This window comes from Patagioenas fasciata, chromosome 5 (genome assembly GCF_037038585.1).
Source record: "Patagioenas fasciata isolate bPatFas1 chromosome 5, bPatFas1.hap1, whole genome shotgun sequence".
In the NCBI taxonomy this organism is placed as follows: Eukaryota; Metazoa; Chordata; class Aves; order Columbiformes; family Columbidae; genus Patagioenas; species Patagioenas fasciata.
In genome coordinates, this window is record NC_092524.1 from 28,178,108 (window position 1) to 28,204,912 (window position 26,805).

At 38.7% G+C, this 26,805-nt stretch overlaps 1 protein-coding gene across 2 annotated transcripts; it reads left to right on the plus strand.

Moving 5' to 3' along the window:
* The first annotated feature begins 2,020 nt into the window (after positions 1 to 2,020).
* On the plus strand, positions 2,021 to 21,787 carry SPI1 (Spi-1 proto-oncogene). Of its 2 annotated transcripts, XM_071809126.1 has the most exons (7): positions 2,021 to 2,380; positions 9,021 to 9,114; positions 16,181 to 16,368; positions 16,727 to 16,728; positions 19,672 to 19,750; positions 20,291 to 20,447; positions 20,936 to 21,787. In XM_071809126.1, exons 1-7 carry the CDS (start codon positions 2,336 to 2,338, stop codon positions 21,250 to 21,252), a joined length of 882 nt encoding a protein of 293 aa, XP_071665227.1. In that variant the 5' UTR covers positions 2,021 to 2,335; the 3' UTR covers positions 21,253 to 21,787. The 2 variants fall into 2 exon arrangements, with proteins under 2 accessions (XP_071665227.1, XP_065695252.1); XM_065839180.2 differs by lacking the exons at positions 16,727 to 16,728; positions 19,672 to 19,750 and having other exon boundaries at positions 2,026 to 2,380.
* Positions 21,788 to 26,805: the final 5,018 nt, after the last annotated feature.

Here is a 26,805-nt window from a genome sequence, read left to right on the forward strand (position 1 = left end):
AGAAGACTCTGTGATTACAAACATAGGATAAAACAGCAGTTATATACATCAGTGAGAAAGTAATCTGTGTTGAATTTTAGCAAGATTGTTATTAGTGATGTTCCTGTACAAATGTGATAATGTAAATAAGCATTTTATTCTTGTATGCTTTATGCTTGTAGCATTTCCATTTATGGAAATACTCTTCTTCCTGGACTTCTGGACTTTCTGCTGGTCCTCGAGCTTTATAGCATATTATTTGGCTCTAATTCATCATACAGAGAATCAATTTATTTATATTAATAACCTTGGTACGTTTGAGATTCCTCATATGTTAAAAATGGTTGAAAGTGTTGGTAATCTAGCGTTCCCTGAGTGCAGTGAGGCTGGTGCAAAATATCTGTCCTTATTAGGTAATTTCCTGTGCCAAAAGGCAGCGCAGAAATATCCTCCAGTGTATGAAATACACTTGCATTCCGCTGTAATAGAAGCCTCTCTGTGTAAAACACTACAATTTTAAACCTTCCAGTAGCTGCTTAAGCTCAGTGTATGATGAATCAGATAGCATATCTTCTTTGTTCTGAATAGCCTTTTTAATAAACACACAATTCCCACAATTACTTTATCACCCATTATCCAATTGCCCACTTGAAGATTTGTGTATGCTATTGTTCACTCCCTCCTCCTCTGTTTGCACTGAATTTTATCATCAGGACTGTACTTTGCTCCTCTCCTTTTCCCCCAGGTTGTTCTGATCACTTCCAGGCTGGTATCCAAGGGGAGACTTGAGAACCATTTCAGAGACAGCTTGCTTATTTCTAGGTTAAAGTCAAGATTTCATGGTACAAATAAAATAAGAATGAAATGCTTATGTATCAGTCCATGCTGGTGAAATTCAGTTTGGGGCTTCAAGAGTTAATGTCCCATCATGTTCTTGATCTTATCCCATTGCTAATATGGTTTGATTGTTGAGTTCCTTAGGGTGGGGAATGAGAGGAACTTGTGAGTGGCCTCTGTTTTACCAGTGTATGAGGGAGGAAGTCTGTCGTGGCTGAAATTCCCCCTCACACATAGACCCAGGTGAGTGGTGAATGGGCTACTTTCAAAAGCAGAACCTGTGGCACATGGGCATAGATTGAAGGGGAACAACCCAGACAAAGAAACTTCACTTTTCCAAGACATTAGTAACAAACTACAAAGCAAGAAGGCATTTTGAAGATTGAAGAGCGTTCCTCCCTTGTAGCAATGCTCCACCTTCTACATGCTACCCCATGGCCCACTCACCCTACCCCTGCCTGAACCTCACTGTGAATGGCATATGTTCAGTGCAGCCAACTCCAAGTGAAAAAGTGGGATAAAGACACAGGAGAACACCGTGTGAGAAGAGCTAAAGCCAAATCTCTAAAGAAATTTCAGCACCTGACTAGATACAAGTCTACAAATCTTGTCCTCTGCTCACTGTTAAAGGCACTTTTGTGAGAGAAGTCCAGTCATTGTATGGGACATGTAATACTTTCTCCTTTTGCCCACTTGCTTTCTCCTTGCAGGAGCTAGAAAAGAGATCAAAATAAACAAATAAGAGGAATAAGTATCTTTCACTGAATTATTTTGCTCTATTGCAAGGTTTATGAAGGAAGTCTCATGGGCTTAATTTCAGTATTTTGTAGAGAGGTAAGACTGTATATTTGAAACTGCATACTCTTTTTTTCCTTTCTGCTAAGTATTGCCACCTAATTCCAACCCAGGACTACTGTTAAAGCAAGTCTGTGCCCTCACAGAAGTGGTCAGGACGGTGTCTCTATGCTACATCATTAAAACAGAGAGCAGCACCATCGTTATGGTTCATCTACAGTGGGAAGCACATAGTCTTCCCCCGAGCACTGCACCCCTACGTTTGTTTATTGGTAGCAGGCCCAGGCTCTGGTTGCTGATTATAAAGCAAGCACCTGCCCATGGCAGATCTGGCTCCGGGCAGACTTCCTGTTGCAGCCGCGGCTCCCTGAAATGAGATTTATGCAAACTGGCTAAAGCTGTGATGTCACAGCGCACTGATAGACCCAAGGGCTATCTCCCTTCTACAGACACTTGATAAAATCAGGAACTTCACATACAGCTCGGGAAGAAGTTCATCTCAGAACCTATTAGGGCAAACTATGAAAACTTGTTAGGGTCCTTCTCCTATCCTGAGATCCATCACTGCAAAGGGACTTACCAGAGTCCGAGGATCTCACTTTTTTTCTTTTTCCTTTTTTTTTCTTTTTTCTTTTTATTTTTTTTTCCCATGTGATTTTTTCATGTCAGTTATTCTGGATGTTTGAAAACTGAATTAAGAAAAATTCACTCAGAAGTTGGCTGAATGTTGCAAGCTTGCAAAATGGAAGGATTTCCCCTCATTCCCCCTGTGAGTATATGGGGTTTATTGGATAATTGGGCTCAGTAGCAAAAGGCAAAGTAAACCAGGTTTTGTTATTTGAGAATATCTCTGTTTTGGTCTGTCTTTGTAATGCCAGGAAGTTGGGCTAGGTCAATATATAAAGCTAGTGACAACATTGCAATGAATGGGAAATTAACATTTCCTCCCTAAACTTGTATCTGATTTTGATCTCCATTTGTTTTCACAGATTAAACGTATAGCATTTTTGTACAGTACATGTATAGCGAGTCAGTAAATTTTTTTCTTCAGTGATGGCTCTGTGATATAAGGCCAAGTCTTTCTTCAGGTTCTAATTCTTCATAATCTGCAGTCTCTGACACAGTTTACATATTTAACTATGTACCAATCTGTGAGAGAAGAGTTGCTGAATGCTGATTTTACATATTGCAGATTTTAGGACTCTCTATGATTTGCAATGATGACATTTTAGTTTCTAAGTTCAGCTTCTCTTGAACTGAAGTCTTTTGAATGTATTTGCTGTAAAAAAACAATTGGTGAATGAGAGGAAAAACCCCACAGCCCTTAATTGGGTCTTTCAATGTTTTCTCAAAGCCACAAATTTTCCCGTATACTTAGGAGGTTGTTTCTGTCCTTTCTTTAACTCTGAAGCATTGTTACACTGCTGGAATTTATCATGTGGTGAGTTCAGGAATTATTATTTATGAAGAACGTAATGTCACTAACCTGTTGTTTCAAAATAAGGCCTACTGGGAAATCTCTAACCAGAATGGGTAAAAGCAGCCCTAACTAGATTTCATTAAGTTTGTAGAAGCTGAAGAAATGTCAGATAAGGTGTTTTACTTGGCTTTTTATGTGCTAGATAACTTATGGTAATTGCTGTATGTGTTCAGAAAACAGAAAGAGACAATGCAGATCCAAGAGTCCTTTTAACAAAACTTGTATCAAGTTTTCTTTTTCTCTTCTCCCATCTAATAAAGGTTAGAGACACTCAGAAAGATAGCCCTTTGAATTCTTTTCATGTTTGGTATCCATCTTGACTGAAAAAGTATGTCTTCTTTTGGTGAGACCATTTATGCTAGCAGTTCATCATCAGTGTCTCTGAAATCCCCTATCTACCCAAAGGGTAAGAAAACCCTAAAAATCTTTTTTTCTTTTTCTTAAATACACGAAGTTGCCCAGTGGATCTCCTGCAAATATGTCAAGACAGAAATCTGAAGAGAAACTGAGAAAATAAAAAAAGTACAGAGAGATTTCTCAATATGTTACTTGTGGGACTTAAAAAGAAACTCAAAGTTTGCCCTCGACCAACCCAGAAACCAGCATCTCCATTAAAAAAAATACATAATTGTAAATTTTCTGTCCACTCATTCACTCATAGCCAAGTTTCCTGGACTCTTTCAGTACTGAATTTCAGTGCATACCTTGAAGAAATGGAGTGAAAACCTAACCCAATCTGGCCCATATTCTCATTTGTGTTGCAGTTAATCTTCTGGTTGAACTCTGTTCAGATGATTGATACAACAGGCAGTGAAAATACAATTATGTCTTACGGGGGCACTTGACAGGGCAAATTGGTTTTTATTTTTGTGAACAAAATGTCCAAAAGTTAATAATTTTGTGGTTTGTAGTTTCAAAATTGTTTTAAGAGCACTTTGAGCACTGCCAGTTAGAGCCCCACATGGCATCATCGCAAGTGTCTGTGCCTCCTGGGACTTTTTCAGAGGGGAGACATGGGCCTGCTTCTAGACAGGGGTTTCTGTGAAGCAACGCTTCCCTCCTCCGTCCCTCCCCTCTCGGCTGAGGGTGGGTCAGTAACTGCCTTCCTCCCTCCTGTGCTAGGAAACTCTTATCCCTCAGCTGGAAAATGCTGCTCAAATGGTTTAGGAGTACTGCATCTTTCTCTGAAGATTAGGAATTTTGTATGGAAAAGTCCAGTGCAGGATAGAATCCAGTTGTGCTACAGGGCAAAAAATTATCGTCAAACAGCTTTGCCTAAAGAGGGCCCTGGTTATATGTGAATCCCTAAGCAGCCACTTGTAGAAATCACAGCTTAGAATGGAAGTATATTTGTATGAGAGCTAAATGCCCACAGAAGTGCTCTGTTCCACAGAGCCCGTGGCCCAATGAGTGATTGTGCTAATATTTTTACTCATCTTTTCTAAATAGTTATCCTATCTTTTTTTTTCCAAGGAAATACGGTTAATCTTGCCCTTAAAACTTCTGTGAGCAGCACATCATTGGAAACTGTGTGGAGTATTTCTGAATCACATGCCAGTGAATAGCTATGTCAGGACGACAAAAAAAGATCAGCATTTAGTGAATTTACAATCACTTGGAATCATCTGACAAAGTCTGGGTAAATAATAAGAACTTTCAGACTTCTGTTCAGCTGAGTTCCCTGTATCTCAACCAACGGCACCCAAGCTTTCTCCAAGTAGTCCTGTGGTTTTCCCCTTGATTTTCAGGGCAAATAAGGAAGGTGAAGACAGCTGTCCATTTATCAAAGTCTGTGACAGATAAAGTATTGTTTGTTGAGGTTGGAGTACGGTTTTAGATAGAGTACTGCACCTCATGACACGTAGGAAAAGAGATACCAATTTCAGACCACAGCTATGAGGTGCTAACAAAGCTTTCTGTCACTCTTTTACATTAAAACAATTGATAGAACAAATGGCCATTGACATCAGTTAAAGATTAAATTGTAACATAAGCCATTCTTTGCATTTTCTAAGGGGAAACAAAACAGTTCAGTGTCATGGAAGTGCTATTAGTAAGTAAGATGATGAAATGAGTGTGTGGGTGGGGAGGTTCCAGAAAAGGACAGGGCAAGTGGGTAAAGATTGGTACAAGGGGCAACAGCAGCAGATGGTGAAACCTATTCTCTCTAACTAGAGAAAAAGCTTTTAATAAGACTAAAAAAAAGGGAAAAAAATAAAAACAGGTTCTTGGAAATAGTTTCTCTAATTAATAGAAGAAAATATCCCTCTTTCCCATAGGATAGAGATAATCAGATAGAATCCACGCTGTACTGTCTCCTTTGACCACCATCTGATTAAGTTATGATACATAAACTTTTAACATTTAATATACATCTTCTCATCTTAGTTACTGTACCCTTGAAGATCAGACAGCGAGATGGAAAGTGGTCCTCATTAAAATCCTTTGTGGGGATGAACTGGTCCAAGTTGCATGAGTTAACAAGGGTATACACATACATATTTTATCAAATGGATCACTGAGCAGAAAAACTCAACAAAGGAAATTCCCACAACGCATAATAAAGAGGTTTTAAGTCCCAGACTTTGAAATCAGAGTATGTAAAAAACCAATGTTCTATGTAAAAGCAGACTGGTTTTTAGATGTTGAATATCTGTAACTCACTCTGCAGCCAGACAGATCTGTAAATATTAAAGGTATCACTTTTTAAAGAGTTGATTTAACACACCTTCCTTTACACACCTGAGTTCATGAAACTACCTTTTGAATGGTAGAAATACTTCATTCTCAGCTCATATGCTGTGAAACACTGTTGCCTCTTACGGTATATCAGACTGAAATGGGGGAGTTCAGAAAATCTTAGGGAAGAAGAGACAGCAACTAGGAAAAGTCAAACGTTCTTTCCCATGCCTAAAATTCATATTGTTCATCTACTTTTGGACTAAAGCTTGGCCGTCCTGCCAAGATATACTTCTGCAAAGATACGAATGACAAAGTTTTTCTTGTAGCAGTGGAAATTATATACATATCAAATTAAATCTTGATTGACAGGACACTTATTTCTTTGGAAAATTGCGTAGTTTTGGCTAAATATTTATCAGAGGTGCACATTTTGATGCATTTAGATATGGAAAATTTTTATAATTTCAGTCAGTGTCTAGTATTTTACTTGAAAGGAAACAGATTTTTCTTTCAAACTATATACATTTTTAACTTCCATTTCTCCCAACTAGTATGATGTGTATTTTCCATTTGGATGTTGAGATCTCTCCTTTCACAAAATATGAATGCTTTCCTTTGAGTTATGGCAAATAACAATTCTGAATATGAAGGCAAAAACTTAATATGTTCTTCAGGTGGACACGATTTAACAGGAAGCATATATTTACAGAAAGGAAATGGGTGGTGGGGTGAATTAATTTGCAAAGATAATGAAAAGCAGAAATTCCTTTCAGAACTTTATCCTGAGGAAAGCAAAATACAGTCTTTTTCTTGTCAGAGATCAGAGTACACCACAGGTCTAAGGAATGCAGTTGAGGGAATGCATATCATCAGTCACACTTAGAGAGGACACAAAGAAATCATGTAGAGGAAAACCAAAAGCATCAGAAAGAACCAATGTTGTACTGTCTTCTTTCATCACGCCTCTGAAATCTAGAAAATAGGTTACACTTCACATTAAACCTCTGTGTAGCTGAAGGGCAATTCTATTGGAATTATATTCATTTGGAATGGAAAACTGCACCTACATCATCTGGAGACAAAAAATAAGAGGAATCACTTAACTGATATCCCTGCTGTGGTTACAATTAATTATTTGCTCATTTTACTTAGTCCTTCCCTTAGATTATCTTTATTGTGGCTTATCATTTTCATGGAATCACAAAATCCTAGAATCACAAAAGGGACCTTAAAAATATCTAGTTCTAAGCCCCTGCCGTGGGCAGGGACACCTTCCACTAGATGAGGTTGCTCAAAGCCTCATGCAACCTGGCCTTGAATGCTGCCAGGGAAGCGCCATCCACAGCTTCTCTGGGCAGCCTGTTCCAGCGCCTCATCACGCTCATGGTGAGGAATTTTCTCAATATTGCCCTAAAACAGCTATGCATCACCACAGATTATATTGGGAGCTGGTAGACAGGCAATGGATTTGCTTCTGACGCTTTGATTATTCCATGGATCTGATGCCCAGTTTGTGTGTATTCTAGAAGTCATGATGTTTTAGGCAGTCTTACCAGTGCATTTTAACATGATATGCTAATACAGCACACAGCTGCTACTAAGGATCTACCAAGGTCCAAAGTATTTTCTAAAAAGTATTTTCTATTTTTTTGTGTTCTAACATCTTAATCCTATGGGAGTATTTTTCTTGATCTAATTTCATCAATGTCATCATAGAAATCACATCCCTAGAAAAGGACAATCTTTGAATCCCCAAATTCCAACAGAAAGAATTGAAGGAATTAGCTAGAAGAGTTAAAGAGTAGAGTTAATGAGCAATGGTAACTCTGATGTAGTTTTCACCAGAAAAAATCTTTTCCTTTTGCCAGCTGCTTATCTACCACCTCCATCTGGATTTTAGTGGCAGCTTCTGCCTTAGGTCTCATTTTCTTGAGTAGTCCAGAGGAGGAAGAAAAAGAGAAGTTTGCCTTGCCTGCATTACTGGCATGCTGTTGCCATAATCTAATCTTACAAAATGCTGGTGTTCCAAAAATGATACAGATTTATGGAGGGAGATGAGGATGTGGGACATACAGGTAGGCATATGAACATTTGAACATATAAACATATGAACATAAAAAATATGCCCATCATGTAAGTTACCATGTTGCTTTAAATATTTGTCCTTTTCTTTAAAGTTAGTTATACTGAGGTCATTAACAGAAAAAAAAATACTTCTATTAGTACCTACTAGAAATGATTCCCTTTCAGAACAAAAAGCAAAGTGTTTGAGTTCTCCTTTGAATTTGTTCAGAGTGGAAGAAAATATTCTAACTAACTTAACTGAACAGAAGTTTAGCAAGGCCCTGTAAAGGACATTGCACTGCTCCAACTCCTTATGCTGGGAAAAGACAAAACCAAATGTTAAACAAAGAAACAGAATTGTGCACAACTAATAATAAACAGACTACCTTTACTGAAACAACATAAGATGTTAAACAGTCAGAGTAGTAGACGTGGGCAGGAAATCAAGTGGGAAAGTTACCCTATGTCACCTGTTTTAAGAAGACAGAGAGGACTTTAATTCTACAGCTAAGCAGCCAATAGGTCATGAATCAGTATCTGCCCTGCATTTGGACTTCTTAAGTCTTCCCTGTGCAGACCTAACAGCCCTGAACAGCTGGTTTGAACCAAAAAACATCTACAGTTCATCTTGGACAAAAATGGAGAAATAAAATGTTTTTATGCCCTCTGTCAATGTCATTACCCTCCTACAAGCTCCCACCACTTAGTGAGACATCCTAGAAACATTCAGAATAACATGCTGAAAGTTCCTGCTTTCTCTTTTCCGTAGAGGAGGAATAATAGTAATAAATGTGTGTCACTACCAAAGGAAAAGTTTCCCTGCTGTGCTGGTGTGATGGTATCTTGGCTTGGGCCTGGTGTCCAAGACAGCTCTCTTGAGTAGTATCCACAGAAGTTTGGAAGGTGGGATATCAAGAAATTGTGCAATGCCACAGGACAAGTTCTGCTAAACAGACTGGGTCTAAGGAGATGGATTAATCTTTTTTTTTTTTTTTTTTATTTATTTTGCTTTGCAAAACAGTGTTTGGTGTCAAGCATTTTATTCCTGATGATTCAATAAGAACTTGAAGCTTCCCCTAGGCAATATAAAATATGTTGGCATCTCCCCTTCACTATCTATATGAATAATTTTGAAGGGATTTGTGTAAACTTATAGTTCTGAAAATTCCTCTTGTCTTTACAGCCCTCTGAAGATATGGTGTCCTATGATTCTGACCTCTACCGACAGCCTCATGACTATTACCAATATCTCAACGGTGATGGAGAAAGTCATGGTGGTAAGTTAAAAAATGTCTTCTTGAAGCATAGTCTCATGGAGGAAACAGATTAAGGACATTCAGGAAAAGAACAAACATGTTGCTGCAATCTATAATGTATGGGCACATACTTTCAAATCAAAAACCAACAATGTTTTATTCTGCTTAATAGTACTGTTCCAACCCGGCAACTGCAACACAGTTTCTCTGAAAGAGAATTTTAGAAGGCACTGAATGATGGGAGGAGCTCCCACATTATTCAGTGTATTGCCAGGAGAGTGGGATCTCCTGATCTCTGTCCTTCATTATCTTCACTGGGTTTTTACTTTCCTCTGCAGATCAAAAGCACTCTGCTTGTTTCAGAGCTCTCTGAGGACGTGGCTTTGCAATACTGTATTTCTCTTCTTGTATTCCCATCTCCAATTCCTGTTTGACTTGGGTCCCAGGTGCAGTATTTGTGCCTTCATTTTAATTATATTTCTTCAGTATTTGGCCGTTTTCAACTCCATATATTTCTCTGTTTCTTTTGACCTCTTCTGCATGCTGCCACACCTAGCTTTAACTTTCACTCTTCTTCCAGTACACCCAAGTACTTCCTCTCTCTAAATCTATGTAAAACTTCCTTGTAGCTGTTTGTATGTAAACCTAGCTCAATGTAAAAATACGTATGTGATTTCAAAGCTTTGGTGTCTTTATGTTTTCATGTTGTCTGGGCACTGTAGATCAGAGGGGCAAGTCTTATTTTCTGAATTTTGTCTTCTGTGCAATACAATGGTCCAGCAACACCACCCTGGAAATATCAGAGTAAATATTGACTCAGGAAGGAAAAGCACCATTCTACTGTATCACTTGTGGCAGTCCCTTCAGATCCTGGAGTTTCCCTAAAAGACTCCCACTGATATAGCAACTAGACCCATCAATGCTTAGTTTAAAATGTCTAACAGCTTCACAGTACAGCACTGTTTTGTCTGTGGCAACAGAAACTACCTCAAGGGACAGCAAGTTACAGACTCGGATTGTTCTGGGCATTTTTCTGAAAAAGATCCCTACCTAAATTTGTGCTCTACATTGTATTCATGAAACATCTATGATATTCTTGATTCCTGGAGGCAAAGAATTAATTCAGCTTTTAGAAGTTATCTCATGGCATCTGTCAAGTCACATTCATCAAACTCAGCAAATTCCACATGGAAATTCAGGGTTTTTACATTATAACCTGCACCTGTTTGCACACCCATAAAATGAGGATAACATTTATTATCTCAAAAGCTAATTGCGACAATTAAACAATAAATATAAAAGAATAAATAAGGTGCTGTAGTGATAGCAGTGAAGTGAAAGCACTAAGAACACAAATAGATAGGAAAAAAAAAGAAATAAATAGAACAGAATTGTGAGAGAAGAGTTCAGCTTGGGGTACAGTGAGATCACTGGCAATATATAAAATAATTGTTCAGGTCTACTCAATATCACTACAGACCCCAAAGAAAAGCTACCACATAAAGTAAATAGATACAAGACAGAACAATATTTCTGACTTTGCTGATAAGCGACTGTTAAAGAAATAGAAGGTCTTGCTCAGGTCTTATGAGGAGCAGTTGAGGGAACTGGAGATGTTTAGCCTGGAGAAAAGGAGGCTGAGGGGAGACCTTATCGCTGTCTGCAACTACCTGAAATGAGGTTGTAGCATGGAGGGTGTTGGTCTCTTCTCCCAAGTAGCAAGTGATAGGACAAGAGGAAATGGCCTCAAGTTGCACCATGGGAGGTTTTGATTGGATATTAGGAAAAATGTCTTCACAGATAGTGTTTTCAGGCATTGGAACAGGCTGCCCAGGGAAGTGGTGGAGTCACCACCCCTGGAGGTGTTTAAAAGGTGTTTTAGACAAAGTTCTTAGGGACATGGTTTAGTGCTAGAGTTGGGTTATGGTTGGACTCAATGATACTGAGGGTCTCTTCCAACCAAAATGATTCTCTGTTTCTATTCTAAGTGTCAGACTACCTTTCTCTTACAGCTCACAGATTTATTTTATGACAGGGGTATGTTTTACATGCATTACTGTCACTTTTCTAGAACATAATGCTAAAGGCAACCCTTACTCCATGTTTATGTGAGTGGGCAGTAAAGTACACATAATACTGTGTCACTAATTTAATATGTTGAAGATCGTTGCCAATCAGCAAACAATAAATTTAACAAAGCAAAAACACACCATAAAAATCCCCATACGTCCATCACATAACGAATTATTTGTTTGTTTCTTTGTTTTTTACATACTGTAGTTTAACTATTTTGTAAATACCATAATAAACACAGAGAGTCATGCAGGACAGAAGCCACTTCAAGGACTGAAGTATTAGTCCATCAGCTTACCCTGAGCCTGTATGCTAGTAAGTCTGTATATGTAATACAACTTGTTTTGTAACACTAATGCAATCTTGGCAATTACAAAATTACACTGCAGCTTTGTCTCTAAGTTTTTACTAAATATTATTGGTTTACTAAAAATCTCTTTTTATATGAAGCTGAATGCTGACACTTTCGCTAACCTCATGGAACTCACTAGATTGTGTGATTTGGGATTTTATTTTCATTCCACCTCCTGGAGTTATATGATCATTTAAAAATCTCATCTTTGATTTTGTTAGGATTTTAGCCCACATAGAATTGGGGGAAAGTCCAAACATGTGAAACTTAGTCTTAAATGCTATATGGAAAAAATAGAAAGAAACCCAAACTTTATTAAAAAATCCCCTCACTTCAAAGGTATTCCCATGATTTACTGGGCCCTGACTCATAGGTTTTTGAACATTTGGCATTATTAAAATCATGAAATTTTCAAAGTAGGAGCTAATGAGATGCTACTGTTGTTATAGCTAAGACTATTGCACTGCCTAGGAGCACAGCATTTCACTCAACATGGAGTGGTTCTGTAGGGAATCAAGACATTCATTTTCCCGTGTCCTTCAATACTTTTCTCATTTCCTCTATGGGTTTTTTCTTGGCTTGTTTATTTCAGACAAGCGAAACACTGTGGAAACATCTAAGGTGTGCAATGTGGCACTGTTTAAGAAACCCTCACCTAGTTCAAAACGAGCTGGAAAATCTGTACAGCACAGATCAGAAGGATCAGAAGCACAGAGTCCCTCTCTCAGGCCCCACCAGGACAGCACAGCCTCGTCACTATGTGTGACACGGAGCGCTGGGCTGGCAGAGCCGACATGTCTCTGGGGCAGGAGATGGCTCATGAATTTCTGCATGGTTCTGCAGATTTAGCCGGTTACTCCACTATACAATAAATACATTCCTTAAGCCAATTTCCTATTCTAATTGCTGGTTCTAACATCATTCATCTATTGAAATGGGAGCAAAGCAATTTACATCAGTCAGAAGATGACTGAGAAAGTTCTAGTTATGTTTTCTCACTGGTAGAGTGAGAATCTAACTTCACGGTGAATATTAACAGAGTGCCTTTAGGTCTGCTACTGCTTCCCAGCAGGCTAACATCCTCAGTGTTGTGGGAGGGAGATCAGAATTCATGATTGTCCTTCCTCTAACCTTTCACTACATACAAGATCAAAACAAACACAATCTCCATGTATCTATAAGAGAGAATTTTTTTTCACATCCTCTTTCACTTCACATGAAATTTCTCATAATGACTCCATTGTGTAGCTATAGCTTGGCTTTTAATGATATTTTCCTTTACCCAAAGAACAGACACTTTCCATTTCTAGAACTTGTCTCTCCTTTCTTTTTTCTTCCTCCCACTCATGATTTTAAGAGAAGATCAGAATTCCTATGCGTTACTGACATAGCAATAGCAAAAGATATAGAAAGAAATAGCTGCTGATAACTCTAATAACTGCAGACACAGTTATTTAGATTTTTTTTTTAATATTTTCATGTGTAATAACTTAGCCAGGATGGTTAACTGCAGAGGGGCTTGTGGAGAAAGAATTCAGAATTTCTCTTTTAATATAACTAAAACAATATTGTTTATCCAAAGCATATTGTGAAATTATAGATAATTTAGAAAGAAATAAGGACTTTTGCTCCTGTCACAACCTGAATATTTGTATGTAAGTTTGTGTTGAAGTAATTTTTGATACAGATTTATTTTGTAATGTATTATTATTACATGGTCACTGTAAGTTCCTAAATGCTGTGCTATTAGTACAATTCTATTATAGTACTTTACAGCAGCATCTAATTCCTTAAAAAAGGAATTCAGTAACAACAAGGCTAAATATTACATAGTGATTAACATGAGTATGCATCAATGGTGTTCCATAGGTTGCTTTATTTGCCAAGAAAGAGTTTAAAACTACAGTTCTGCAGGCAGCAGGAGCCTTGTCCTACGCTCCAAAAATGAAGAGGTATCTTGAAGTGTAAAAACATGACTGCTGATAAAAAAGAATATGTAAGAAGAATCAAAAGTAGACCACTAGGAACATGCACAAATACTCATGGCTATGCATGATGGAAACGTACTGTGTTCTCTCTTGACTACCATAGCTATTACTAGCAAGACATTGCACAGCTGCAGACCTGCTATTGACAGCCTCAGGAGTTTTGCCTGGGCTTTGTCATCCTCACTATTATGCACCAATATCATTCGTGTGGTAGATTATCAAAGACAAGAATATACATTGCCATCTCCTTCTCCTTCTCTGGAGACATTCAAAACCCACCAGGACACATTACTGTGCAGCCTCATCTAGGTGTTCCTGCTCTGGCAGGGAGATTGGACTAGATGATCTTTTGAGGTCCCCTGCTATCCCTAACATTCTGTGATTCTGTGATCTGACAGAGGACTTTCTGCACAAGGAGCAGAGCCAGATCATTCTAAGGAACAAGAGTATAAATTACTCCTTCAATGTATTCTCAACAATTTGTTATACAAGGCTGTCCATGGCACATGGAGCCTCAATGGTTGGCTTTACTTAGAGGAATCTGCAGTAACTTAACCCAGAAAAAGCATGAGTTAGTGTTGTTCAGTTTTCCAACTAAGCAAAAAAGTTTCAGATTGAAACTGCCCAAAGCCTCCTACCAGGACACACCTGTGGATTCATACTCAAACACTCTGTAATTTCCTGGGCTGGACCAGATGCGAATGTAAAAGTACTTGAGTAGTTTGCACCCATTAAAAAGCACTTTTTTAGCAAAGAAACAAAAACTTTTCTCTAGCACTGCAATATGAAGAAGTGCTACTGTGTATTATAATTACAACTTTGAACTATAAAATCCATACATAGCCCACAGAAAACACTATAAAACAAAGCAAATAAATTACAAACTAATGCAGAAACTCCCTGGGTGTTTTTATAAGCACCTTTCCATCCCTTTCACATGCGGTGACATGATTTATCCATTAATCAGAAAAGCAGGAAGGACACAAAGTAAGTGCTGGTGTGGTAAATGGTCTGATAGAGCCTCCAAATAGATTTCTACAGGTCTGAGTGATAACAGCAGTTAAAAGAACTTATAACTTCTCAGGTACGGCTATGTTTGGTAGAAACAGATCACTGAGTTCCATCTCAAGGAAGCCACATTCGAAGTCACTATCCCAGATCTCAAATCCTCAATGAGATAAGACCTGATTGAAACCGAAGTGGGGAAGGATGAGGAGACAGAAGCTGAGAGAAAGAATGAAACTGGTATTTAGGAAAAAATATTCACAGCATATTAGTATCGAGATAATGTCGTAGACAAAAACATAATATTTCAAAATGACACAATTGCTCCTCTATAAATTCAGTACCACTGTGCTTGAAACAACATGTTCGGTTCTGTCCATCACATTATTGGAAGGATGTCAACAGCTGGGAGGGAGCTTGCAGAAAAGTGCAAGTGTGATGAGGGGAGTGAATATACTGATTTACATTGAAAGACTGAGAGCTAAAAACCTGCAGCTGGGTTAAGTGGTAATTAGGAGTATATTGTAAGGGTACATGATAGCAACCTGAAAACATGTGAAGGGTAGAACAGAAATTATTTATAATGATACAAGAGAAGAAAACTTGGAACAGTAAGATATAAATTAGAACTGTTCACTGAATATTATAGAGAAATTTTGGCCATGCATAAAACAATGTATGAAAAGTTAAACTACGGAAGATTAACTCCCAGCTCATTTAGAGCAGAGGATCTGATGTTGACTTTGATTTTAAAAAACAAGAGTGCACACAAATATGTGAATAATTATGCACGCAGCTACTGTCTGTACAAGAGAAGTAGCATTTGCAATTCTAAAACTTTGGAGGCATTTACTAAAAAAAAAAATAATCTAAACCTGAGAACTATACAGAATATTATTTCAAAAGTAAATGAAATAAATCAGGAAATAGTATTGTGGTTATCTGAGTACTTTTTATGTTTTTGAAAAAAAAATCTAAAGTATCACAGAAATTTCAAACATACTAAAGAGATATGAAAGGTAGAGAAAGAGCCTGCATCAGAATTTAGCCTCACTGTAAACAGTGTACACAAGACAGTTCATCCTTTTATTCTCCAGAATTGGTCCTGAAAAAATGTGTGACATACCAAAACGTAATTACAAGAAATATCTGGGAAAATACTGTGCCTTTTCTGCAGCATTCCTGATATTTTGCTAGCAGATTAAAACGAAGATTGAAGATAATGGTAGAATGATTTCTAAATTTTTTCCATCTCCATTTCCATGTCATGAGGAAGACTGTAATATGAATATGACAACATGTAAATCAGTAGAATTTGTTGCCTAAAGAATGAAAATACAAGATTGTTACGGTCTCTTCTTGAGAAAGGTGCCAGCTTTAATGTCTTTTGCATCTTGTGCTAAATTATCATTGAAATCCATCTCTCCATTTAAGAGTATTCTCCTAATTAAAGTGTCCTAAGTATTACTTTCCAGCCACAGGCATTTATGAGATTAGGAAAAGAAACCTTACAGGGAGCTACATGGATCATCACCAGAGATAGACAGGTCAACAGGGATGGTGTGGAGAGGGCAGAAGGACAGTGACAGGAGTAGGAATCAATGAAGACAGGTAAATGCCATGTTTCTTAATCTCATAATGACAGACAATCTATTTTTATTTTCTTTAGATCATTACTGGGATTATCATCCACACCACGTGCACAATGAGTTTGAGACCTTTGGAGACAATCACTTCACAGAACTGCAGAGTGTTCAGCCTCCCCAGCTGCAGCAGCTGTACAGGCACATGGAGATTGAACAAATGCACGTCTTGGATTCTGCAATCCCAACCACACACATCGGGCTCAACCACCAGGTACGGTTACCCACCCTTACTCAGAATTTAGAATGATAGTTAAGGGGAAGGAAAAAAATGCATTGGGGAATGCAGACTCTCATGTGAAAGACATTGATGAAATGAATTACACAAGTTCTTACTGCACAAGCACTTGATATAAAACTTCATTCTCGGGACAAATGTGGTTTAAGCATTCTTTTTATCTGGATAATCAGAAATCATGTTTCTCAAACTGTGCCTCAAAAGAAAATTGCATTTTGTGGAGGTTTTTGAAATTTTAAAATTTTGTTTAATTTGGAATGAAAATTAATTGTTTTGAAATCAATTGTTTTGAAATTCTGCAGAGGACCTGAGCACTGATGCATTGTCATAGCAGGGGTGGCCGTGACGACAGGGATGTATTCTGAGCCTCAAAGTAGTAGGAAAGTTTGAAATATTTCCAAGTAACCCTGACAGTTTTACATGACCTGTACAAGAAATGCCAATAAAGACAAGTTACTGGTAATTTTACCACAGTGAAACAGGCAGAGGACAAGCTACATGTTTTTACATGGAAGTAAATAAGTCACAAGCCAAAACATGGTCTTGTCTCTGCTCAGATTTCACATGAAGCCAGTCATCTCCCTTTAAAAAAAGATCCTCCATTTTGCAGTAAAGATAGTCACCAAAGTGCCAGTGAATTCTCACTAAAGCTGAAACTATAAGGAGTTCCATCATACTGCAAAGATACTAAGCAAAGGGGGTGTGGAAATCACTTTTGACTCTTGATCCTACAAGAATATGCCCAAAGTCATTACTGGGAGCGATAAGAAAGGTGGGTGATCTTGTGCTACAGATTTCGCCAAGGCAGGCAAGCTACGTAAAATGTGCTTAATCCAAGACAGGGTAGGACAGAGGTCAGAGAAAAAAGTGTCTGCTGATTACAGTGCTGCATACAACGGTGCCATTGCTGAAGTTTTGTGAGAGGAACTGCCTGCATGGATTTGTCATTTTGGGCTTCTCTATTCAAAGCATACTGAAACTGTATATAAATATCATACTAATCAAAAACAAAGAAGGAAAAAAATGGAGCTAATAAGTTAACACTGTTAACAGGAAACTGACTGACTGCAAGCTGTCAAACCTCTCACCTACTACTCAGAAAAAAAATCAGGAATAGAGTATAAGATGTAGATACAAACAAAGAATTAGGAACAGAAAGTTACAAATATAAAAAATGCTTCATGGAACAAGCAGTCTGTGGGAAGCTTTGAGTTATTTCAGTTGCTCAGCGCAACTGTTAATACATGATGACCAACCATTACCTCCAACCAAAGGCAAAGAATAAAAATTAGCCCCTTTATGAATGTCTTTGGAAGCGCCGCCAAAAAACAGGGGAGGGTGCTTCTGCTTATCCCACTTCATTTTACTCAGTTCTCATCTTCAGGACGAAAGGCGAGTTATTAATTTTGTTGCAACTTTTCACGAAGAGTACTGTGCTCTCTCTACCCCAGCCCATACCAAGCTGCAGAAGATAGTAGTAGGTAGAGTTCACCACTGCCCTCCTCTTCCTTACCAGCTGGGGATCTTTGGCTTCTTACTTTAACCTACAGCAGCTCATGCAAGTGGTCCCTGGCACACTCTGATGTTCAGACTCTGGTGTGTCTCACCCACAGCTCTAGGCAACACATGCTATCATTCAGAGCATTTTCAAAGAAACAGAAGCAGGAAGCAAGATTTAATCCTCCACTAAATTTGCTCGTTTTTGAATTTTGAATTTGCCCATGCTTATCATGCAGTATCAGTTACAGTTTGTAAATAAAGGAAGAACATGCAAAAATATTTCTCTAATTTTCTGTCGATATCGCATTTTTTGTCAAATCAAATTTGAGGCTCAAGCTGTTCTTGGACAAGATTTCTTTAAAAAGTTTTATTAGCCTGCCAACAGGTGGCCTCACAAATAATAAATTAAGAAAATAATAGTCATTCTGAAGGGAGAACGAAAGAAAGGTTGGAAAACAGTGAAGAGCTTTAGAAAGAGGAAAATCACAAGACCCTGAGACAACTTCAGAATATGAAAAGTAGCTAACAGTTTCGTAAGCTTTCTCTCTCTTCAGAACTGTACTACTAACCAGTCTCTTTCAAACACACTAGCAGATCTTCTGTGACTCTGTGTAACATAACTGTGTGACACTGTGTGCATTGACCTACACTGAGTTTCAAGTGCAAAGTGGAAGCAAAAATGCAGCAGATAGGGAAAGTGGGGACGGTGTGGAAGGAAGCTTACACAACTCCCCAGGTTGGCCTCTGCAACTCCCTCTGCTTGTGAGACACCATTCCCCTTCCCTCCTCCACAGCTCTCTCCCACATCCCCCTCTAGCCCCAGCGGTTTCCTCACTCCCCCACCAGCCCCTAACGCACTCCAGGTTTCCACAACCTTCCCTCTGCAGGGACATCCATCTCTGTTCCCCCCACTGTGAGACATTGTCCCACATTCTCATTCCCCCTCCGCCCTGGCACTGTCTCTCCCTTCTTACCCCTGAGGCTGCAGCTTTCTTAACTGTAAAAAACTAAAGGTGACTCTGTGGTGAGGGCTGAAGTGTCACTCTTGGGGATCTGGCAGGAAGCTTTACACACACTGTTGCCCAATCCTGGCCTTCCTGCCAGCCAATCTGCCAACTCATTAACCGCCTGCTGCTGCACCCCCAAACTAGCCCTTGGCACATGCCTTATTGGGACATTTTAAGCTGGTGCAAAACTCATCGCAAAAGTACCACTCGGCAAAAAAACTACATCGGGTGGGTGGTGTGACTCATGAAGTGAACACCCACTCCCCGCTTCAGTGACTAAGATCACCTGTGAAGGGAATCAGGCTGAAGACGTCCCTTCTCAGGGGAGGGAATGAAGAGCAGTTCAAAAGGAGCTCACCTCCCAGGACTACCGATCTGGCACATTTCATGAAAAACACATTTTATACACTTCTGGATTTTGGGGATGTTGGTTGGTTTTATTTAATGTAGGAATTGGGTTCTTACTCCCTGCCCCTCAGACCAATCTGTTTCTTATTCTTAAATAAGCTGCAATAATTCATGGCAACTGGTCATGATCCCTAAGAAACCAGGCATCAACTGAGAAGTTACAGAGCTGAGGTATATTCCACACTGCTCCTGACAAGACTTCTATATAAAAGAAAGAGAATTTAGCACAAAAACTGGCTTGCTAGCTTTGCAGAATGAAAATTCCATTAACGTAGAATTTTCAGATAGCCACTTGGGAAAGGAGAATGTAAGCCAATACTATGTATCTTCGTCTTGGTGCTAAAGCCGTTCCCCTCCCCATGAGGGAAATTCAGGACAGGAAGCTGACAGAGCCATGTAGCCCCATCTCCAGAGTGGGACGAAGTCCTGAGGGATGTAGTGCTGTCAGAAGGGACAATGCCTGAGAAAGGTAAAGGACAACAGAGCCAAAGCCAGTCAAAGCAGCCATGATATGGTAGAATTCTTCAGCTCTTTCAAATGTAAAAGAGTAGTTCCAGAAGGTCTGTGTTAGAAGAAAAGTTGTTCTCAAAAGAAGCTTTTCACTCGGGATAAGCAACAGGGATCAGAAACTCGTCATGAAGAATGTTAGCTTTGGGGAGGTATGGGGGAAGAGGGACAACATCACTTGCATAGGATAAAGCATATGGGAAAGTTCTGACTTTACACACTTATTCTTCCTTCCCTCTTGTAAGGATGTATCTTTGTACACATATAAGTGTTCATTGCTAGCTGGAGGTGTTTCTTAATTGCATAGTATTTATTATAGTCAACAACTAAGTCAGTTTTACCCTGAATAATCACATATACCTCTTATTTTCTCCCCACTTTTCTCGGTAACTCTCTCCATGACACTTCAATTTTTTTATCTCGATGCTCCACTCTCCATTACTCCTTCCTCCCTCTACTGCTCTTTTCTCCCAAAGGTGTCCTATCTGCCTCGGATGTGCCTACAGTACTCCTCTCCACCGCAGCCCAGTTCTGATGAGGAGGACATAGAGAGGCAGAGCCCCCCATTGGAGGTATCAGATGGGGAGACCGATGGTGTGGACCCCGGGCCTGGAATTATGCATGGAGAAACAGGTCAGTGAAGACAGAGGGACTTCGTCAAGCTATGTGCTGAGCAGCTATTACATTACCATGATGATAAGGAATAAATCTGTAGAAGTACCATGCTAGTATTTTATTCCACTGCCAAAGCTTTACTTTCCCTGACTCCTTGAACTCTTCTGTCCTCCAAATCTTTTACAGCCATAATTGTGTCTATATCTCAAATCTCATTTCTTCACGTACTCCCACTTCCTCCTTCTGTCTTGTCTATTCAGGCAAATTAATTTCAAAATAAGGGTTTGGCCTTTGGAATTCCTTATTTTTGTTTTCGATACATCAGTCCACATTATGTCCTCACAGTATAGCACTGTCTATATTTATAAATGTTGCAAAGAGAAAAAGTTATGTGACTGACAAGCTAGTTGGAACAGTTATATGAATTACATATGTTCTGCTGTTTCACCAGCAACTACATGCTAATACTACTGCTCCATTGCCTTTCCTCTCTGACTCTCACACAGGCAGCAAGAAAAAGATACGTCTGTATCAGTTCCTTCTGGACCTTCTTCGCAGCGGAGACATGAAGGACAGCATCTGGTGGGTGGACAAGGAAAAAGGTACTTTCCAGTTCTCCTCCAAACACAAGGAAGCATTGGCTCATCGTTGGGGCATCCAGAAAGGCAATCGCAAGAAAATGACCTACCAGAAGATGGCACGGGCTTTGAGAAACTACGGCAAGACAGGAGAGGTCAAGAAAGTCAAGAAGAAGTTGACCTACCAGTTTAGTGGAGAGGTGATGGGAAGGGGGGTCACTGATAGGAAGCATTATCCTCACTGAGGCCATGGGACCCTAAGCAAGAAAAATATTAAGACCTCCTGGCTGGATACCAGCAGAGCAGATGGACGCATCTTTCTCTTTGCTTCCTGTGCCCCCTTCTCTGCCTTTAAAAAAGGGCCTTTACCGTCAGGTGTTTCTGGTACGAATTCCCTTCTTCAGCATCTGAGAATCTTAAACATGACAGAATTCTTTGCTTCCATCCTACAAGCCGGACAGAGTTGGGAAATTTAAACAATGTACAAATATATTATTGTCAGAAAATATTTTTTTGATTGTATTGTAACTAAAGAATTCAGCTGATGAAGTTTTGCCTTCGAAGGTGGTGCTGTGTCATTCACAGTGACGCTGCATTAGCTTACGGCTTTCAAACTAGCATTAATACAGGCTCTGCCGCAGCTCTCAAAGCTAGAGAGAAGTTTGCAGATCTTGGAATGATACTCGTTCTTTTAAATAGTAATAACATGTATATATTTAATAACATTTGATATAATGAAGTTCTGGTGTTTGCATAATAAATGATTACTTCACAAACAAATCTCACGTGCATTCAGTTACGCAGATACAGTTCATGGGTGGCACCTGAACAAAAAGCACACAGAGTTGTAGGGCCTTATCCATCTATCAGTACTTTTTAGTTTACTTAGAAACATCATAAATGCTGTCAAACTAACAAACATAATAGGTGAGAAACATTATTGTGAAAGAGACTACAGTACTGAAGTCAATTTTAAAATACATATAAATATATGTCATTATTTTTCCTATGCAAGTGAAGCCCTGCCAGTTTAATAATTTCTATTCACTTATACCAAGAACAGCATTTATAGCTCTATCCGGTTTAGAACATAACAATTAACCATGTTATTTTGTGGTTTCACTCATTTTCCTGCTTCTGTTCTTTCCTCTTGCTTGCTTACCACCCCAATGGATCTTGATTTTAGCTTGTGAACCTTTCTGGGAAATATGTTGCATTTAATCATGCACGTCTTTTCAGAATTCTAGTACAAAAGGGTTTCAAGCTTTTAACTGTGGATTTTAGTCCCTACTGTAAAACAATAGTAACTAATAGCAACTGCATTGTATAGATTACACTCAAAATGCAAAATAAATGAACATCTGAGGCACAATGGTAAATTTACCCAGTATATCTAAACACAGAAAACAACACCAAAGTCATCCAACACTAAGTAAATTAGCATATTAACTCAGAAATCAGGAAATATCATAATGACTCTTCCAAAATAGATGAGGTGAAATGAGGTAGGTCTAGAGAGGAGAGAAGGGTTTTGTTTAACAGTACTAAAATGTTGTAGATCATGCCAAATATGACAATTTGGAAGTCAAAACTAAGTAATATAACTAACTAACGTGTGGCTTTTCAGAGCTGGCTCCTCACTGAAACCAGAAATAGTTGAAAGTGATGAGCTTCTTACAGACCTGAGTTCTCAAAGTTGTATCTACAATTAGTCTACACTGACAATCTCACTGTGGAAGTGAAAAGTCTGGTGACATCACTGGGGTACAGCGTCTCCTTGGAGCCAAACCGAAAGAAGCTCCTACTTAAAAAAAAATAAATCACGGTGCAGTACTTCCCAATTCTTCTTCCCAGTTCATGAACATGATAAATACATCAGTCAACACCAGAACTCAACTGAGTGTTAGAAGTGGGTGAGAGCTTCAGAACTTTCTCTATCCAAGGCAAGAATAATAAATATAAATTATCTTTCAGTCTTATCAAAAATTTTGCAACCCAACTTTTAGTTACTGTTCTTTAAGGATTGTGTATGTTATTCAACTAGCGTTAGGATATGTCAAAGCTGTAAAACAATTTAATAAGAGATTTTGTTTCTAAAACTCTGCTGTAAGAATTTACTTCCCATAGGACACAATGTAATACTCACTAAATTTGGCTCATATAAACTCCACCTGCATCTACATTGCACTCATAGGATGGAAGCTGAAGACACTGAAGGTAGCTCTCAGAAGGCTGGAACAACACTCAGCACTGACGTAATTAGGGTTTCTTCAATGCTGAACTAGAAACTCAGGACTGTTCTGCATGGTGCTGATGATGACTCTCCACCACTGACTTGCTACTAGGAAGGGGTAAAAGACATTTGCCCTTATCAAACTTGCAGAATTGATATTCAAGAAAACTAGATGATTAATGCCTCTCTTCACAAAAACATCTAAAGCACGGCTTGAAAAGTAGAATTGATCATTCTCTGACATTATAATTCAGAGAAGACAATTTCTTCTTGCAGGAAAATTATGAGGACTGAAAAGAGCTGAGTAGTAAGCTAATTGCAGAGATGTTTACGATATCACAAAAGCCATTTCAAGCTTGTCAAAAAGCTTTCTTAGATCTCAGAGACCTAGTTTTCAATTTTCCTAGCAAGTCTTGCACAGAAAACAGTTAGATGCTGGAGAAATAAAACAAAATTTAAAAAAAAAAATCAAACAGAAACAACGTGAACCTTTAAATGAGTGATTTGAACACTGTGTGTTACTGTAAAATCTTATTTTAGAGCAGCTAGATGTACTTGAATTGAATAATTTGCATTTTACACTGGTTTTGGCCACAAGTAACATGGAAATGGAAGAATATGAGGAAAAATATTTCTGGGGACAGTATTATTTATAATTAAAATATTTTTAAAATACTATTTAAAATAATTCAACAAGCAGGTTTAAAATTTTCTTTATCTCCAAAGTTGAAATCTTTTTCTCTTCCTCTTCATAATGCTTTGAAATCCTATTTCTAAAAATATTCACTCCCCATCTGTTTCTGGTTAGGTTTTTCATCTGCAGCATAAAGGGCCTGAATAATCATGTGTTGCAGCTGTGAAGGAGACCAAATGATGATGCTTCTCTGCACAGTGCCATTTGTATCTCATCCAATCAAACTGGTCTGGATAGCAGGCTGTTTAATTAATCTAAAGTATCACCACTCAGTTGCACATGCAAACAGAAGCTCTTTGGCTGTTTTAGAGAAAAATATCAAAATAAATGTGACAACATCACTGGTTCAGAAAAATTACAGAGAAGCAAGCCTTCTGTCTTCTGTGAAAGTGGCCAAGTGCCGGACAGGCAGACATGCTAGAAAAAGGTAGGTCAGGTCATTATCTGGAGAGATGACCCATGATTAGCTCAAATTTATTGGACTATTTTGTGTCCCACTGCTGTTAGAGATCATCAATGCTTTTTCAAAGGAGGCATTCATACTACATCTGGATATTCAACTTACAGATCACCTTTGCGGTCTGCTTTAAAACAAAACAAAACAAAACATAACCACTTTTATTAGCTGCTGACTAGTTCCTAATAAATTATTGAGTAAAGATATTATTTGGAAAAATATTGCTGAGCTAAATCCAAAATACTGAACTTCCTACTATGTTTTAGACTCCATCCACCCATACATCAGAGGTGTAGAAGGTAGAAAAATTGCACTGGCTCTACTAAGGGATAATCGGTTTATAATAATTTACAGGTATAGCATATACTTTTTAATTCTCCCCAGTCAAAGGGAGTTTTAGAGACATCTAGATCTGAGCTGCTACTCACCTACATCAAACAGAACTGCAATTAAAGGTACTATAATTTGGTTTTGCCTGACAGTCCACATTTATTGAATTCCTCAAACTTCCTGTAATACACATATGTACACATCCTAATATATTTACTATTCTTTTGTCTCCTCCATTAAATTTTATCTCCATAACATCATTTTGAGATCCATACACTGCCAGAGTCTTATAATCTGTATTTGTCTTCATTTTCAATTACAACAGGGCTTATGCTCTATACTTTGCTAGATTTTTTTCCTCAGTAAACCTTCTGCCTCAGTTTACTTTTTTCTTTTTGTATCGCTTAACGTGTCTGTCTTTCTTCCCTTTCTTTCTAGCTCTTGTCTCCCACATTCAAATCTCTGTACAACAAACCTCACTTCATAATCATCAAGCTTAATTCAAACTATAGTGCCAACTTCATAACAAGTACATATATTACATGGCAGTTCAATTCAGTTTATTTACAGTATTACTCTGATTTGGCTTATACTCCAACTGCACATTATAAATTCATAGCAGAGACTTTATCACTAATGGCAGTACAATAAGTATTTTTTCTTTGACAAAGCTCAGAATAGTATCTTCTCCATGGGAATCCCACTCTTGTGTTTTTAAAATGTATGGATTACTGGTATAAAAGACCATTATATGACACAGACTACAGCACTCTGTGGGTACCAATTCCAAGAATTTGCATTTACTTCTAATTTTTTTGGTGTGTTAACCTGCCATCTCAGCCCCTTTTTTTTTTGGTTCTAAGCAATACTTGAGCCAGATTTACATTATTTCACATACCCATATACCTAAAACACTAACAATGTAAAGCTTGGAATAAACAAAAGCTACTGTAATGAACCCATGAATCTCATCCTACACTCAAGCAGGCAAAGAGCTTTGCTCTTGGAAGTAACTGAAACATAGCTAAAACTTCACCAAGTTTCACCTTTCCTCTCTAAAAAATTTGCATGTTGCAATTCAGTTGGTTCGGGTTAGCCTGTGGTATTAGGGAGATCTGTACAGAATCCAAGTCATTGGAGGCCTATTCCAAGAGCTGGAGAATATGAACTTCTTCCAATGAACAGGCAAACAGCAGTAGGTTGCAGATACTCCTTCTCATTTGCTCACTCATAACTCACCCGTGCCTGCTTTAGCCCCATTTATTTCTCTCGCAACACCTCACAGGATCACAGAGTAACTTGGTTTGGAAGGGACCTCTGGAGGTTGCCTCATCTAATGCCCCACTCAAAGCAGGCCAATTAGATCAGGTTTCTCAGGGCAACTTTCTTTATATTCTCTGTTTCTTTCCATTCTCTCCACTCATACAGCCACATCCCCCTTCTTCATGCCTTCAGTTACCCACAGTGTTACTTTTCACTATTGGGGAGCCAAAGCAGTACGTGAGAATGAGCAGAGCAGTCTATGGGTAGGAGAAGAATGAGGATGTGGTAGAGGAGATAAGCTTTAGCAGGAGGTGGTGGAGGAGAAGGAAGGGTGGGAGGAGGTGTTGGGGAGACCTAAGTTATGCAAAGGATTGGGGAAGCGGCTTTGTGGTAGGAAGGAATGCAGTTTCTGTGCTTTAAGGGCTCCCACTGAGCTTTTGTTTTAACTCCCCAGCAGCAGAGCAGCAGTGCTCTTCATAAGAGAAGCCCTTTGACCACTGATGCCTTCATGCAGAATGCTCTGATGCCTCTGCCTTATGCAAAGTGAAGAATGTTTGGGTGCTGAGCTGGCCATTTGCGTATACAAATGAGTTTGGGTTTCTTTTCAATTTAACTAACTAATCTTCTGAGTTTTGAGTGTATGCTTTTAGAAACATAATTCTAGAGTCCTTCTTTAGGCATTCCCTCTTCCACTTTTCACCACCCACCAAACCACTATTCCTTTCTCAGCCAGTCCCAGTTGTGCACTCCCAGGTCTGCATTCAGCTTTTCTCCATCTCCAGACTAGGACACCAGACGCCTCCATATTTAGTAAATTTGAG